This window comes from Sturnus vulgaris, chromosome 1 (genome assembly GCF_052056855.1).
Source record: "Sturnus vulgaris isolate bStuVul1 chromosome 1, bStuVul1.hap1, whole genome shotgun sequence".
NCBI classification, from domain to species: Eukaryota; Metazoa; Chordata; class Aves; order Passeriformes; family Sturnidae; genus Sturnus; species Sturnus vulgaris.
In genome coordinates this window covers 9,220,024-9,236,067 of record NC_142243.1, presented here as the reverse complement: position 1 = coordinate 9,236,067, position 16,044 = coordinate 9,220,024, and the positions used below count along the sequence as shown (strand labels likewise).

Below are 16,044 nucleotides of genomic sequence, written 5' to 3'. Positions count from 1 at the left end.
ATGTTATAGTATATGTGCTGCTTCAGTGCTGTGCCATTGCAGCATCCATCTGCTTTTTGGTCTTCCTCCAACAGTATTTTCTGATTTTTATAAATTCATCATATTACCGAAAGGTGTTTGTAAACAGATGCAATGATATTTATCTGTTTATCAATGTTATCCAGTAATTTACAAATTATTGCAAACATGGACAAGTGCCATAGCAAGAAGTGTAAATATCCATATTTTCCATGGACAAGGATTAATATCATATCAGTAGCCACGTGCAGTTAGCAAGGCTTTTCATGTAGACCTGCATGTCACCAGGCTGTTACAGCACTTTGGTGACCATCCCTCCTAGGATGCTAAAAACATGATGTTCCTCATACTTACTGCCTTTGGTTTTTCCCTTTGGTTCTTGACATATTAAGTCACATTATAGTTCAGTAAAAGTAGATATAATGCCAAAGTTTTACTTATGTCAATGCAGTATTTAGGACTCTGTTTGATGAACTGTGCCCAGGTGGCAATGACCAGGGCAGGAATGCCAGTATTAGAGGAGCAGAAGGCTCCTCTATATAATTTTGTGGTTTTAGTGAACCAGAAGAACCTGCAGTGAGCCTGCCAGTATTATCTGGAATAGGGCCTGTGGCCATTCTTTTTTCATGTTATTCCTTGTTCCCCTATCCCCATTTGCTTAAGACTGCTTTTTTGTTGACAATGGATATTAAAAATGAGTATGAAGATGGACTGGAGAGATAAGACTGGGCTAAGAATATAGGTAAAGAGAAGAAGTTGGTTTGGAAAAAATGGAATGGAAATGACAAAGCTACATTGCCTGCATGTTGCTGAGTAGCTCAGTAGTTGGTCTTGACAGCTGTCTGTGAATCAAATGAAATAAATAAAAATCTAGTTGTGTTATATTAATATAACTATTTTAATTATATATGTCCTGAAATATAATTCTCTTTTAAGATTTGTCTTCAAATGATGTTTTATTTGTAAAGTTTTAGTTTTGGTTTGGATCTGACATATATTCTGTCTTTTCATTGCTGACTTCATTAGCTCTGCTTCAATAATTTAGACTTTTCTGTCAAGACATTGTCCGCTAGCTCTACAAAAGATAAAATCAGAAATGATACCTAAGCAGATACAAGGCTCCTGTGGTAATGCAACAGCACTGTTTGTTTTCTTCTTACTTAGTTTTATGCATTGCTGCTGTGTTTAACACCCCCTCCACCTCCCTGCCAGGTTGCTCTTGTGCTTCTTGAAAAAGTGTCTTGAACTCAGGTTGATCAAGTGTATAGAAAAATTTTGTTGCCGTTTAGATTAATTTGCTCTTGTAGATTACCTTTCTAAACTAAAACATTTGGTCACTATACTTTTACCATATTATTAAATTCATAACAGAGGACGGATGCAGTAAAAAGAAAGGAAACTTTTCAAAGTTTTCTCTGAAGTGTTGCTAAGCTTCCTTCAAACTTCAGTATTAATTTTGCTGCCTCCAGTAATCTTGGTCCAGATTGAGTTTATATCTTTGATTCACATTTCTGAACATTTGCTTTCCTGTACAAAGCACGTTGCTATTCCAATATGTTACCAAAGTCTTTGTTGGCTGTCAGTTTGAAGTAGAATCACAGATATAACCTGTCTTTTTTTATTGGTAGTCACAATTAAGTGTACTTAAAACTATGGTTTTTTTAAAAGGAAATTTCAAAAGTTCACATTTCTGAAGATTAGCTTGTATTTTCTGTTACTGAATTTTATCATTAACTTAGTAGAATGTAATAACATCATGGTGGGTTATTGGAAAGATGTTTCCTTTTCACCTGGAAAAGAAAGTACATCAAAGAACCATCTTCCTCCTATGTCAGCACCCTCTCAGACTCATAGTAAACCTATTATTTAAGCTGTTTAAGTTCTTTTGCTTTTTTTGGATTAAGTAGTTAAGGGAAAATAATTTTGGCATTATTTTGGTAGGTGAATTTGGGTCAGGTCAGGGGAAATTAGACTTTGCCTTGAGATGGAATTGGGAAGCTAATGGTGAGATGATTCTGATAAGCTCTTCAGTAAAAACTGAAGGGTCCAAAAAATGACAGATGTGTCCAACGTCTTGGCCTCTTATTCCCAATGAAAAATAGTCCTTGATGCTTGTCTCCTTGCAAAAATCACAGATGTTCCACTGCCTCTTCCCTGAAGCAGAAGTTTTACTTCTTTCCTAGTCTCTATGTACTTCTTCCTCTGTTGTGAGGAAAAAGAAAAATCCTTATATTTAGCCCTTACGGCATTGTTTTTCCCTTTTTCCTACTTTTTAATTCACTTTTATGTGAGCCTGAAAGCTGACACCTGGTCCCAAAGTCTTGCTTACAGATGACGAGCCTGTCCAACCACTGGGCTTAATATGGAGAGTGTTACTATTGAGAAAAAGGTTTGGATGACACCTTCAAACTGCTCATATGTAAATTCATACATTCAACAGAGATTTGAAAGCAGTCCTTATTTTCCTCTTCCTACACAATACTATGTGAAAGAGTTTTCTTGCTTGCATGCATATGCATAAATATGTTAAATTTCTTATCAACATGAATGAGCAGAACAGAGGCATGATTGGGAATGGTTTTGGTGTGCTGCAGTAAGCACACTACATTTAGTGTCTTATACTCCAAGGGACATTAGGCTGAGTTTTGCAGAGTTCTACAGACTGACAGTGAAGTAGAGATGCAATATATGCAGTCAGAAAAGTGCCTTCCCTGGGGAGATGTTATGCTCCATCTTCTGACTCACCTTTAATATCCATTGCCCTTGAATCTCCTTATCTTCAAAACTTTTATAACATCAAAGGTGTTTTGTTGTTTTGGTTTGTTGTTTTTTTTCTCAAAGCAACTGGTAAAACATTCATAGCTGGCAAACCAAAACAAGTTCTATATCTATAATTTATATCTATATGTAGATATAGATATCTATATAATATATATCTGTAAATATATATTTGAAAATTTATATATGGTCCCAGAGAAATTAATACCATTTAGAAATTTTGTCCTTTACATATCCATTTATACAATGGATATATATTTATATCCACTTCTAATTGTCGAGGTTTTTGATTGAAAGATAATATAACTGACTCTCATTTTTCCCCAGAACTCTGCATAGCTACTTATCTTGTGAAAGTAAGTCACCAAAGAAAACTGATCTCTAGGAAACAGTAATGTTGTTTGTACTGTTTTGCAGCTAAAAAAAAAAGTTAGGCTACTTTAACACTTGTCTTCAGTATTTTGAGTCAATTTAGACTAGAAAAGAATGTTCTTCCTGTAAAGAAAAAGTGATATTTTCATGCCCTCTCTCTAGCAGAACTTGCTGGGTTATAATAGCACACATCCCCCTGTCCTGACACAGATTCACCTCATCACAAACTTTAACACCCATTAAGAATACTGTGTTTTCTGTGAGGAACACAGCATGAATGAGTGAATCCTTTAAAAAGCAGATCCTTTCCATGAAGGGAGATCTATCTGTTAGGAAAGCACATGTGTTTCATGTATGCAGCTAAATCCTGTGCTTATGTTGTTTTGTGATCCAGAGACACTGATTAAAAATGTATTGAAGGACCTCGAGAAACACCAAGTGAATGTGGAGAATCTCAGCTCAACAGAACTGGATGAAATCGCTGATACTATTGCCACTGCAATTCAAAGTGTTGACATTCAGGAAGAAACAGAAAAAAATGCTGGAAAAACTAAAGACAAAACAGAAACACAAATGAAGAAAGGAGATGCTCAAGGAAAGGCAGAGCTTCAGGCTGGATTAATGGAAAACAGCATTAATATACCAGGTATTTATTTTAGAAGATAAGTACAGCAAAAGACAGCTACCCTAATTTTCCTCTATTTCTTCACCTTAGTGCTAGACATCTAAAAATCAGTTTTAAAAAAGATGGAAGGGAAATTTTCTGTATTTCCCAAATGGCTGTGGAATTTTAGATTGTTGTTTTCTTTTTACAGCACATTCTTCATTTACCAAAAAAAAATCTGTTTATGAATTATGTTTACATATCTGTTTACTTTGTCTTCAAGCTTCACAAACAAGATAAACGTACACACCTAATTATATTGAAATAAGAATTGCTTTATGCTGTGTGGTCTAATTTCCTATTCTTGAAAAATGAGATGTTTAAACAAAATGATAATGGAAATTATTATAAGATGTATTTCAAAATATGCAGAGAAAAAGATATGTTTTACAGATAATAATTTTTTAAGATGCCACAGTTACTTGCAGAAGAAAATCCGTGGCAAATACAGGTACAAACCCACTTGTTCTCTTTCCTTCTTAAGGAATAAGGAGAGTTATTATGGTTATTTGTTTCTGACTGCATACATATTTTCCTGGTGATGCAGATTCAGGAGCTGCAGTAATTGCCATTAATGAGTGGATACCACAGTGGAACAGAAGTTACTGCTCATCCATTTTTTATTTTAGGAATGTTATAATATCTAGTACACCAGAAATGTATATACTGTAAATCATAAAAAAATATTTTAACTGTCTGTTTTCATGATGATATACTGAAATCCTTACTAGTTAGGGATATTCTGATTGCCAGATTTTGTTGTAGATTAAAAGGAGCAAACTTGAGGGTTTATCTTGAATCGTGCTGAGAAAGATGAGACTTTCAGTTCATAAAGCAAAAAGCCAGTGTTATTTGACTGATGTTAAGGATATGACTGAATATTATTACTGAAGTTACACTGTAACATGATTTTGGTGAATGATATCTATTGAAATATGTAATTTTCTCCAAACAAAATATGTATGATGGAAATATATGTTTCCTTTTCCTTTACCATAAACGTCCATTCAGCAAGCTAGAGCAATTTTATTTTGTTTTTTTTTTTTTCCTCAGATATTGGTAAACTGATATGATGATTTGACACTTAATTAGCAAAATAACACTATTACATTGGCTCTTGAAGTACTCTGTCTATTGATCTCGCATTAATTTGCTATCAAAGTGGGGTTAGAATAACAATAACAAATTATACAGTGCTCCTCACTCTGCCCTTCCAGCTTTGATGTCTCAATGTTTAAATCACATAAAAAGGCCACCACTAAAAAGCAGCCCATGAGAAGTCTTTGTGTTGTATATGATGTTTGCCCTTCATAACTATATTTTTGTGCTTTTTATATCCTACAGACAACGGAGTGCATGAAGCCAGTGTGAGAACTGATAAAGAGGTAGAGTACCAGTATTTTAACAAAACAACTGTTCCATATATCAGGTTTCTATGCAGTGAAAGACAAACTCACTGAAATATAAGACTTATTCTGTGTTTTGTGTAGCTATGGTTCAGTACCACACATAGACATGTTGTTGTTGATGCATTGAAATATTAAAAGAGCATTTATTTAAACCTTAACCAAAATGAGTTTTGATGTTCGAAAAGCAAAATCAAGTCCTTTTTTTCCATTTATCTATTTTTAAATAGACAGAACAGATTCACAAAGTTCAGACAAATTCAGGCTTTTCCTCAAATCAGTAATTTTTGAGCATTGAAGTGTTCTTGAAAATTCTTTCCCCCCCTCTTCTTTGGCTCTTCGTTCTGGAGAACATCAGAGGTATTTCAAAAACTCTAGGCATTACATCTCATACCCTAACTAGTAACATCAACATTAGCATTTTAATCCAGATTACTTTTACAATATTCCTCCTGAGCTTTGAATCATATCCTATGGACTGCTGTCCAATATTTAGCCATTTTGAGGTATATTCATCTTTCTTTTTCTCAGTTTCATGGAACAGAAAAATGTCAAAGGAATATTAAAAAAAATCTGTGTGAATCTTCTCCTACTATGTACTCTATCAAAAGCTAATACTGCAAGACTCATAAACGGGCAAATCCTCTTGTGTTCACAGTAAAATCTCTTCAGTCCTTCTACCAAGCAGGGAAAACACACACGGACAGTGTGGCAGGAGCATTAAACACCCACATGAAAATCTTCAAGGAATGAAGTGCTGCAGTCACAACAGACTTACAGAGGATCTCATGTATAAATTTCTTAGTGACAGTTTGAATAGGGAATGTTTGAATAGAATTTATTGTGACACAGAGCACAAAGTGCCCATAAGCCATCATTTTCTCCCAAATGCTTGGCTGCAATAAAGTTATGAAATGGAACTAGCTAATGAATTTTTCCAGGCACCTGTTTTGACTTTGGCTCATTTACTTATTGTTGGTTTGTTAGACAGATTTTGGTTTTCTGTGGTCATATGTTTAGCTTGTTGGATCACTCACATAGAATTTGTCACCATTTCTAGAAATGAAGAAGGGAAACAGAATATCTGTTCCTTTTCTGGTGTTATAATTTGTGAGACCCAAGAAGTATGAAATTTTCCAGGCCCAACCCAGGCATGTTGACAGACATTTCTATTTGTTCTCCTTTTCATTAACTTATCTCATAACAAAGTTTTGTTTTCGTCAATACTTAGACACACATATGCATGGAAACTACTGGCAAAATATAGTGGCATAATTTAATGTTCTTTTATATATAATGCTCTTCTATAAGCTCTAGCAGTTTATAGAAATTAAGAAAATGACCATGCAACAGTTGTATGCATAGACTCAACCATATCAATAAGAGTTTTAAAAATTATATCCAGGTTTGGTGAGTATAACCTTCCTGTGTTTAGTTTTAAAAATAATATTATTCTTTTAATACAGGAGAACACTGCAAAACTAATTAGATTCTTGAATGAGAATGCATTAGCTGAAAACATGCATAAAGACATTATTCCTGAAGAACCTACAAAGACAGAAACTAAGAAATCTGAAGAAACTGACCCTTCTTCCTCAGAAGAAATAAATGCTGGTGTGGAAAATGTAAAAAGTGAGACTTACTCAAGGGAGCTGACAACTGCAAAGAATAGTGAATCTGACTCCAAAGACCCCAGCCAGACCAGCTACTGGATGAAGAATGCTTTAATCCAGGAAGGAAACTCCTATGAAAAGCCTCAGAAAAACCCAGGACAAGGCTTACAACTTGAAGTGAAATCTTCTGAGGATGAAGAATATGGCTATATTGTGACAGTGAAAGAGTAAGTACAACAGCCAATTTGAATGGCATTTTTAACTGGGGGAAAGATAAAGTCATTGCACCTAATGCAATATGAATGTACAGGAGGAAAATGCCACAGGCCTGATTTTTAATACATCTGAAACTGTTTGGAACCTGTTCAGTACTTTGATGAAAATACAAGCAAACAGTTTCATTTTCTTACAGTTGCCTTTTCTCCCTTGCAGAAGACATTAACTTTGTAGGTCTTTGCTTAGACCTCTCTCTATCTTCTCATGTTCTAGTGACCTTCCAATATGTCAGTAAGTGTGCTTATAGTTAGGATGCAAGCTTTAAATATTTGACTTGAAAGTAGTCTAAATATCAATGCCTGAGTCATTCTTTCAAAAAAAAGACACACAATAATAAAGTGCAGTATTTTCTCTGTGGTTTCATTTTGATCTGAAAATAACACGTATAGGAATCCAAACATCACACATGCAGCTAGTTAGAAAGAAAGACCTAATGATTTCAGGTCATGCCACTAATGAATTTGACATTTAATATTATACTTTCAAAGAGGCAACTTTAGCCACCTAATGATACACAGTGCATTACAGGATTTGGGATTTTAGAGCCCTGTAGGCACTTTTACATCATTTTTGTCTCTGTAGAACAATGTTATATTTGTTTAGTGATCCTGACTCCTCTTCTGTGAGAAATTGGGAATTTCTAGAATGAACTTACAAATCACTGTCCAGTATCACAGAGAAACTGAGGCAGAAATTTCTTTAGTAAGTATTGATTCTTTTGGCTGTCTTAAACTTATTAATAGGATTGAAGGCAATAAGGCTGTGGAGGATTCTTGTTTTTACTATACTGTGTTGCATTGAAATGCATGTGGCTGCACATTAGAAACAAACCAGAAACTGGTGCAATATCCTTTTATTGCACCTCTTTGTTCCTGCCTAAGAATGCTATGAGAAGCAGTAGAAGACAGATTTTCCCCAGCTCAGTACTACTTCCCTACTTCCCCCAGCTCTTTCAACTCATATCTGGAAGACTCCTTTATTCCAAAGAGTGTCTTGATGACACCATCTCCTTTGACTATCCAGATTTATTTGGTTTATAAATGTGGTAAAGTTTAGAACTGTCAGAGCTCTGTGAAATGTGAGACACTCTGAATTTCAGTGTTCACAACCTGGAATTCTTTCCTGTATCATTTTACCTGGTTTTCTTCCAAGCTAGTCTTGCACTGATGGGTTTTCCCTGAATTATATCTGTTATTATTCAATGAAACTTTCTGAAGAAGGTAATTTGTCCAAAGATTCCTGGTTCTAGAGGAGTCCATATACACAAATATAATTTACGTTCTTTACCATTTTTAATGGTTTTTAACTGGCTGGATGGCCAGACCCAGAGTGTTGGGGAGTGGAGTTCCCATGGTTGTAAATCTGGTGGTCACAAGTGTGTTCCACAGGGCTCAGTACTGCAGCCAGTTCTGTTTAACATCTTTGCTGATGATCTGGATGAAGGGATCAAGTGTGTCCTCAGTTTTCAGGTGGAAACCAAGTTAGGAGGGAGTGTTGATCTTCTGGAGGGCAGGAAGGCTCTGCAAAGAGAAAAGCCTCAACTTGCACCAGGGGATGTTCAAATTGCACGTTAGGGAAAACTTCCCAGAAAGGATTGTCAAGCTTTGAAACAGGCTGCCCTGGGAAAGTCACCATCCCTGGAGGTATTTAAAAGGCATGTACATGTGTCACTTAGGGACACTATCCAGTGGTGGACTTGGCAGTGCTGGGCTAACAGTGGGACTCAATGATTTCGGAAGTCTTTTCCAACCTAAATAATTCTATGGTCCTATGATCCTCTCAGTGCTATAGCTGACCTTTATGGGGAGACCCATTCCCCATTACCTTCTGAGGTTTTGCAAGGATGATCCAAGGAGGTATTAGCACTGCTACAGTGAACTCCATGAAATGCTAAGAAGATGCCAGCATTTAATCATGCCACATACAAAAGATAAACATTTCTATCTAATACTTGAAGTGAAGATTCGTGATACTTTAAAGACTTGTCAAAATGGCAGTCTGATTGCCAATGGCAAGAACAGTAGGTTCCTCCTGCTGTGTTTGTCAAGTGACCTTTCAGATGGTTGCAGCACTGCAATCCATACCAATCCATATTATCCATCAGTGCTAAGCTTTGGAATGAATTGACACTTTCAGTGTAGAAAATTGTCCAGCAAATTCTCCACTGTGCTGCTTCAGTACTTTATTATTCTGAGAAACCAATCAAATTGGTGATTTACTTTGTTTACTTTCTTCTCTTTCAAAAAATTGCTATTCTACCACTGAAGTATTTGTGTTGAGATTTTTTTTCTTTCTCCATGTAATTGCTTTGAAGTGTTTTATTAATTTTAACTCTAAAATTCTAAAGTAATCTTATTTTTAAAAGTAATCTATGGGATGTTATTTTCATTTGTATTCTCTTTTGCCATAGTTATAAACCATAACTCTGTTATAGTTGGGATACATCAATGTGAACTCTCTAATCAGAGAAGTCTTGCCTTTGGACTCTATTTTCTGAAATTCTAGTTCTTCACATTTGGGAAACTACTTTTTTTTTTTTTTTTAAAGCTTGCCAATTCTCCCATTTGTTTGGCAGTATTTGCTATAAAATGAGGGCCTAGATCCCACAATCAAAACATTTACACAGTGTTTAGTCTCCTGAGTGTCTCATGAGGAAACCCAAAGCCTGACTTTCCAGAACATGTAGTACTTACCACCTCCAGTAAATCTAAATGTAAGCTGCTGTATGCTCAGCAGTTTAAATAGCCAAGTTGGCGTGCAATTTCTTAAATATGAGATTGAGTAGCTAGACTTAAATGATGAGAAAAATCCTAGTTTGAAAGTTCATCTCTTTCACAGCTTATCACAGTTTTTCAAGCTTCAAAATCAAGTCATGCTTGTCTGAAGCCATGCTTGGACACCTAATGCAGAGCAACCCATCCTGTTTTGTGATTTATCAGAAGGCTTGTGCTTGAAGTTTTTCATACAAATACTAGATCACAGACAGCTCATGGCACCTCTCTCTGCTTGTGAGCCAACTTCTGACATTGTTGTATTATGCATTTCCTGGATAGTTCATGTTTTGTCATATGTTAGCTCTCAATTCCAGACTGTCTGTGTAAAATTGTATAGGTTGTAAATCTGTTCACAACACATTAACCAAGTTGGATCCTGCATGCATGGCTCTGCATTTCATTGGAGGTAGCTGCTATTCTGCTCAGGTGCTGGGAAAAAATGGGTCTTGTGTTCATAGTGTAAAATTGCTATGGAATATGATTAGTCTGACCCATTTAACGTGCTGAAGGGCTGGGTTAATTGCAAATGCTTGATATTATTTCTCCACCTTTACAAATGTGATAAATGATACTGCTTTGCATATAATGATTACTTTCCTCAGGATGGCATTCAGGTTAGGACCCTGAAGCTGGGTTGTGCAGAAGTCTTGGTTTATTCCTCAAGTTTTCTGTTTTCCTAGGCAGGTCATTAAAGAGTTGTATTTTTATGATCTTCATTATTTTTCCTCTACCAGGTGGAAACATTTTAATTGCATTTAAAAATTAAATTTAAAAGAAATAGGAAAAATGAATCACAATACCTGCAGCAATGAAAGAGGGCTGATAGGTTTTATCATTCTCAGTTACCAGAAGATCTTGATGTTTCTTAGAAGCTAAACATTTATATTACATGAGGCTTTGCAGCTCTTTTTAGAAAATAACGACAGAATGTTCCTGTCTTTTAATGCACATATTCAAAAAGAAACACTGATTTGACCTTCTCTGTATATCTCACAGTCCTTTTTGAAATCATTATTCTACTTACAAATGCACTTTATCAAGGGAAAGAGATTTCTGCATATTCTTCACTTAATTTCTACAACTAGCTTTAAAAACTAAGAGAAAATATAAACACATATAAACCAGAAACTCTGTTGCTACTGAAGTCTCTTAAAATCACCAAAGGACAGCATTGCTGACATTAGAAGTTAAATTATAAATTTTTATCTCTGATTTTTTCTTCCCTTATATAACTCTTCCCTTGTATAAGTAAGTTGCATAAATGTCCATAATTGATTTTAAAGCCAAAGGTTTGGCTTCTGACAACATAGCTTGACCCCTTATCTGAATAATACACATGGAAAATCCTTTCCTGTGAAATTATCCAGTAGGCACAATTTGGTCTTGGTATCTCAGCACCAGAAGTTGTAGAGAGACATAATTCTAGAATTTTCTGTTGCCAACTCTTCATGCATAATTATTCATAGTCCCTTGAGTTTTCTAGACGTGAAATCTTTTTTCTGTCTATAATTCTCCAGTTTTCTTGTGATTCTTAGAAAGTGACAGAGTTCGTATCCCCCATATTACGGCTTCACTGCCTCAATTTTGATATTATATATTCCCATAGGAAAATGATACCTCATGCTTCCTATTCATCCACAAGAAAATAACAGAAAAGCAGTAGTTAATGTGGCTTTGTCACAGAGAGCAATAAATACTGCCTTTTTTATGTGTGTTCAGCTTTGTATATTTTTATTATCTGTTATATGTGCAGAGATATTATGATAATCTGTTCTACTTCAGCTACCCTTACTTTTGTGCTTTCAAAATCTGTTGAAATATATTGTGACAGAACGTGATTCTCACGTGCTGATGTAGAACACTTTACAAGAGAAGAGTCCTTCCCAGTGTCCATCTTTCCCTCCTCGAAGGGATTTGCTTTCCCAGATGTTTTGGGACCAGCTCTGCATTTTTACCTCTAGAGGAACATAGAGAGAAAATTGCCTGATTGATGTAGCTGGTGATCAGCCAGTCCTCTGCACTAACAACAATAATGGCAAGGATTCACTCTGGTCCTGATGCAATGGGCAATTTTGGGAGCGTGCCTAGAGTGCCCTATAGCACCACAAGGATCCCTCAGACCTGCATTACTCCACCTAGCTGAACAGGAATGGCTGCTGGCCTGATTTCCCAGACCAGACATTCCCAGACACTCTCATTCCCCTTTCCATGCCTCTCTGCTGCTTTAGCATCCTATGTCTGGGGTATGTTTACATGCCAGGTCTTTGGAAGAGCAGCTGGTTCAGGTACTCCACAAGCTCTCAGTGAGCAGGTTCAGGTCACTCTACTGACTCCAGGCTATAGAACTGCACATTAAATATGCCCAAACTGAGGATGGGGCTGGGGGCTGTGCTTTGTTTTTATAATCACTGGGAGTCATTAAAACCTTGAGATGCTGAAATATCTCACAGTAACATATGGTCAGTTCTAGGATATCACAGTGCTTTTTGGGTGATTACTATTCAGGTCATTTTGAAACAGTAATGAATTTTAAACTTTTGAAATGAGTGAGAACAGGAAAGCCAAAGATCAGGATTCCTGGGAATGCAGCATACTGAATCACAGTGCAGTTTATTTTTATCTGACAGTACTTTTTCATCAGTGCTCTTCTGCCCAGTCCTGGGAAGCTCAGATGTAAAAATGACATCATTTAATTTTCATGCTTTGGTTTTTTGTGTGTGGTTTTTTTTTTTTTTTTACTTTCTTAGCTCACATTACTTGTACAAAATATAAATGCTCAACCACTAAAAATTAGAATGAAGTAATTTCATAAGTAGAAAATCAGTGAATAAATTCGAGCAGAAGTTCTCTGGGCAATCTGTGCCAGCATCTCAGTAAAGAATCTCTTTCTAACATGTAACCTAAACCTATTCTCTTTTAGTTTGAAGCCATTCCCCCTTGTCCTGTCACTACACTTCCTGATGAAGAGCCCCCTCTGATTTCCCTGTAGGCCCCCTTCAGACTCTGGAAGGCTGCTTTGAGGTTCCCACACAACCTTCCTTTCTCCAGGCTGAACAACCCCAACCTCCTCAGTCTGTCTTCACAGAGGAGGTCCCTTTATAAACTAGTATTTGTCTTTCTTCAACTCCTTTTTTGGAACACTGTATTGAATATTCTTTGTTATTTTGCATTATAAATTGTTCTGGGCTTTATGCTGCCTGGAAGGAAGATGAAAGATATGAAGGAAGGGAAAGAAAGAAAGAAAGAAAGAAAAGTCAAAAGTGCATTAAAAAGGTGTATCATCATTTGTTCTCAATCTCATTTACTAATTACTTGTATGAAGAAGAAATCTGATATGAAAGAACAGGTTTGCATTTTCAAGGCTTTTATGCATCACAAATTCAGGGTGCGTGACAAGTGAAGCCTGTAGCTGTTTCCAGCATTCAGCTTAAAATGCATCAGGGAGTACTTTGGTGGGGTCCATTTCAGCCTCACAAGGGAGGGCAGCACAATCATGGCACAGATTATTGCCATTATTTCTGTGCTTCTGCAGGCAACAAAGCATCTGTATGAATTTGTTACTATTAACACAGCTGGAGGTACTGAATGTTTGAAGTAATGCAAGCACAGGCTGGCACAGTGTCACACTTTGATTATAACTCCAGAGAGTTGGTCCTTCTCAACTTCTCTCTCACTCTCCTGTTTCCAGGATGCTGTTATCTCCTCTGACCTTCATAGCCCTACCACTGCCATTGATTTTTAGCAAGTGTCATTTGTGTTACAAATTGGTCTGGACTTGAATCTGTCTGTATTAAGAGGTTTAGATTCACACTTACTGATGGTGGGAAAAGAGGGAAAAAATTACAGAAAGTGGGAATTTGCTGAGCCGTCAAAACAGAAGTAAGCTTAAAAAGGTTTTATGGCTAATATAGCCTTTGAGGAAACAAGCATGAAAAAATGGAAGTGCAGTCCAATGCAATAAAATTGCAGTGTCCTTAAAATGATTACGATAACAGTGCTGTGAATTCAGGCAGCTCTCAAACAATCCAGGGAATAGCTCTGTGCTTCAAAGTTATTTAGTTGCTCTCATGAATTCTGGATAAATGTGAACCATTTACAAAATTAATCATTATTTAACTTAATGTAAGACACAGACTGTGTTCAAACCAAAATAAATAAATGAAATGCATTGCTTCCCAAAGTCTTTACTGGAGATGTGTGCTTCGAGATGTATGAAGTTACACTGAACCATGGACAAAAAACTCAAGACTCAGACAGACAAGGAAGGCTGTTCTTACCATGGACTTAAAGCATCAGTGCCCAGGACTTTAATTATAGATTATCAGATGAGTTACTCTCACAGGCACTTCCAGAGAAAAGAAATAAATACAATTTCAGTGTTTAAATGGGGGTTTTTTTAGGCTTGGTAGGCTCAGAAAAATGTAATGGCAACACTATAAAAATTTGGTATTAAAAATGTTCCCAATAGTCCTTGCCATGGCACTTACCTCCTCTATGACCTGCAGCGAACCCCTCTAATGTCTCCATTTCTTCTCCATTGTATGGATAATATGCATTGTTCTTGTGATGACTGAGACTTCCTTTGTGTCTAGAAAAAGAGGAGTAGGAGTTGGAGAAGGCTGGATTCAACTGCTTTATACTGGTGGTTGCCAGCCTGATGAAAATGTCAGAGCCATGTCACTGTGTTGCCCTGTCATTTCCAACAGGCTGTGTGCTACCTGAGGTGGCAGTAGCACTTGCTCCATCCTTGGGGCAGGAATAGATGATACCCTTCTCCATTTATTCCCTCCTCAGGCAAATGTGACATCCTTCCTTTGGATTGTGAGGTGTGTGGCTCAGAAGTTGGCAGTATCCAGGCTTGGTAAATGACCTTTCACATCAGAGAACAGTGGTGTGGGTGCACTAAAAAGTGCCACAAAGCCAATTCCCAGGAGACAGGAGTCAGTGGGAAGAGGGGAGTGAAAATCTCTAGGGGAACCTTTGTAAAACTATATCTGTTTATTGCAGTACCATCAGCAGCTCTCCCATGCCTCAGTTACTACTGAAATTTGCACACAAGGAGTTTCACATCAATCTATTTCATACATCAGTAGCTGAGTTTCCCATTATGTTGCTTGTTAAAATATTTACTAACCTTAGCAGAAAAAAAAAAAAAAAGAAAAAACTAGGGAAACCCAAAAGAATTAAACTGTGTCCTTAAAATAAAAGTTTTCCTAGTGTTGTTCCCTAGCCTCTCTGAGATGGAGAAGTGCTGTGATCACAGACTCTGAGACCACAGTGATGATAAACTATTATTTTAAGCTACACAATTAAAGTCCTGGCTATTTCTATCTGAGGGCCACTGAGCCTGGGCCTCCAGGAGGCAGTGCCAGGGACCTTCTCCTCTCCTTTGTGGCAGAACCACACATGGAAGGTCCACAGCACCTTCTGCTGAGATGCATCACACTCTCCCAGGAGAAAAGCTGCTGTCACAGCAAAACCACAAGTTGTACCTACCCTTCAAATCAACAGGAGATAAATGGGATGCTCTTCATAGTGACTTTAAGGGGGGTGAGTCACAGAGCAAGGGGCAGGTGTCACTGCGGATTAAGAGCTGGTTATGAGATAGAAGAGAAAGATTTGTCATGAACTGCTGCTCCTCAGCGTGCACAGAGATTAGTGGTACCCCATTGGCAAATTGTCTCTGTTAGGAAGAACTATAGAGGATTTAGAAAAAATTCCAGATGGATTTAAATACATTGAGGGATTAAGGAATACAATGGTAGATGCAATTCAGCTGGAATAAGTGTGACAGAATAATAGACATTAACAGAAATAATACTTTGGCGGAAAAAAAAAGAAAAAGTAAAGGTATTCTTTAAACTCCTCATAGTCTGTGTCCCGAGGCTGTGGAAAATTTGAAGATTTGCTATATCTATATACTTAAATCCTGCTCTTCAAATGGTGGCAAATATTTTCAGACTTAAAAATTTAAAAGAAAGCATGCAAATCCTCAAGGCAATGGCCCATTTCCCAACATTTCTAAAACACAAATTAGTCTAATACATATCACTGAGGTCAAGAGTTCAGGATGAGATTTTTTTTAAGAGAGATTTTTAATAATTGTTAAGAAGATACATAATCACATTAACTAATTGTCTGTA

At 36.7% G+C, this 16,044-nt stretch overlaps 1 protein-coding gene across 2 annotated transcripts in view; it reads left to right on the top strand.

Moving 5' to 3' along the window:
- PTPRN2 (protein tyrosine phosphatase receptor type N2) overlaps positions 1 to 16,044 on the top strand; it is a 637,088-nt gene that overhangs the window by 239,561 nt on the left and 381,483 nt on the right. For both annotated transcript variants that reach the window (XM_088159091.1, XM_088159088.1), the window contains exons 7-9: positions 3,563 to 3,814; positions 5,177 to 5,217; positions 6,705 to 7,078. In XM_088159091.1, the coding sequence (XP_088015217.1) occupies positions 3,563 to 3,814; positions 5,177 to 5,217; positions 6,705 to 7,078 (667 nt within the window). The remainder of the gene's footprint in view (positions 1 to 3,562; positions 3,815 to 5,176; positions 5,218 to 6,704; positions 7,079 to 16,044) is intronic.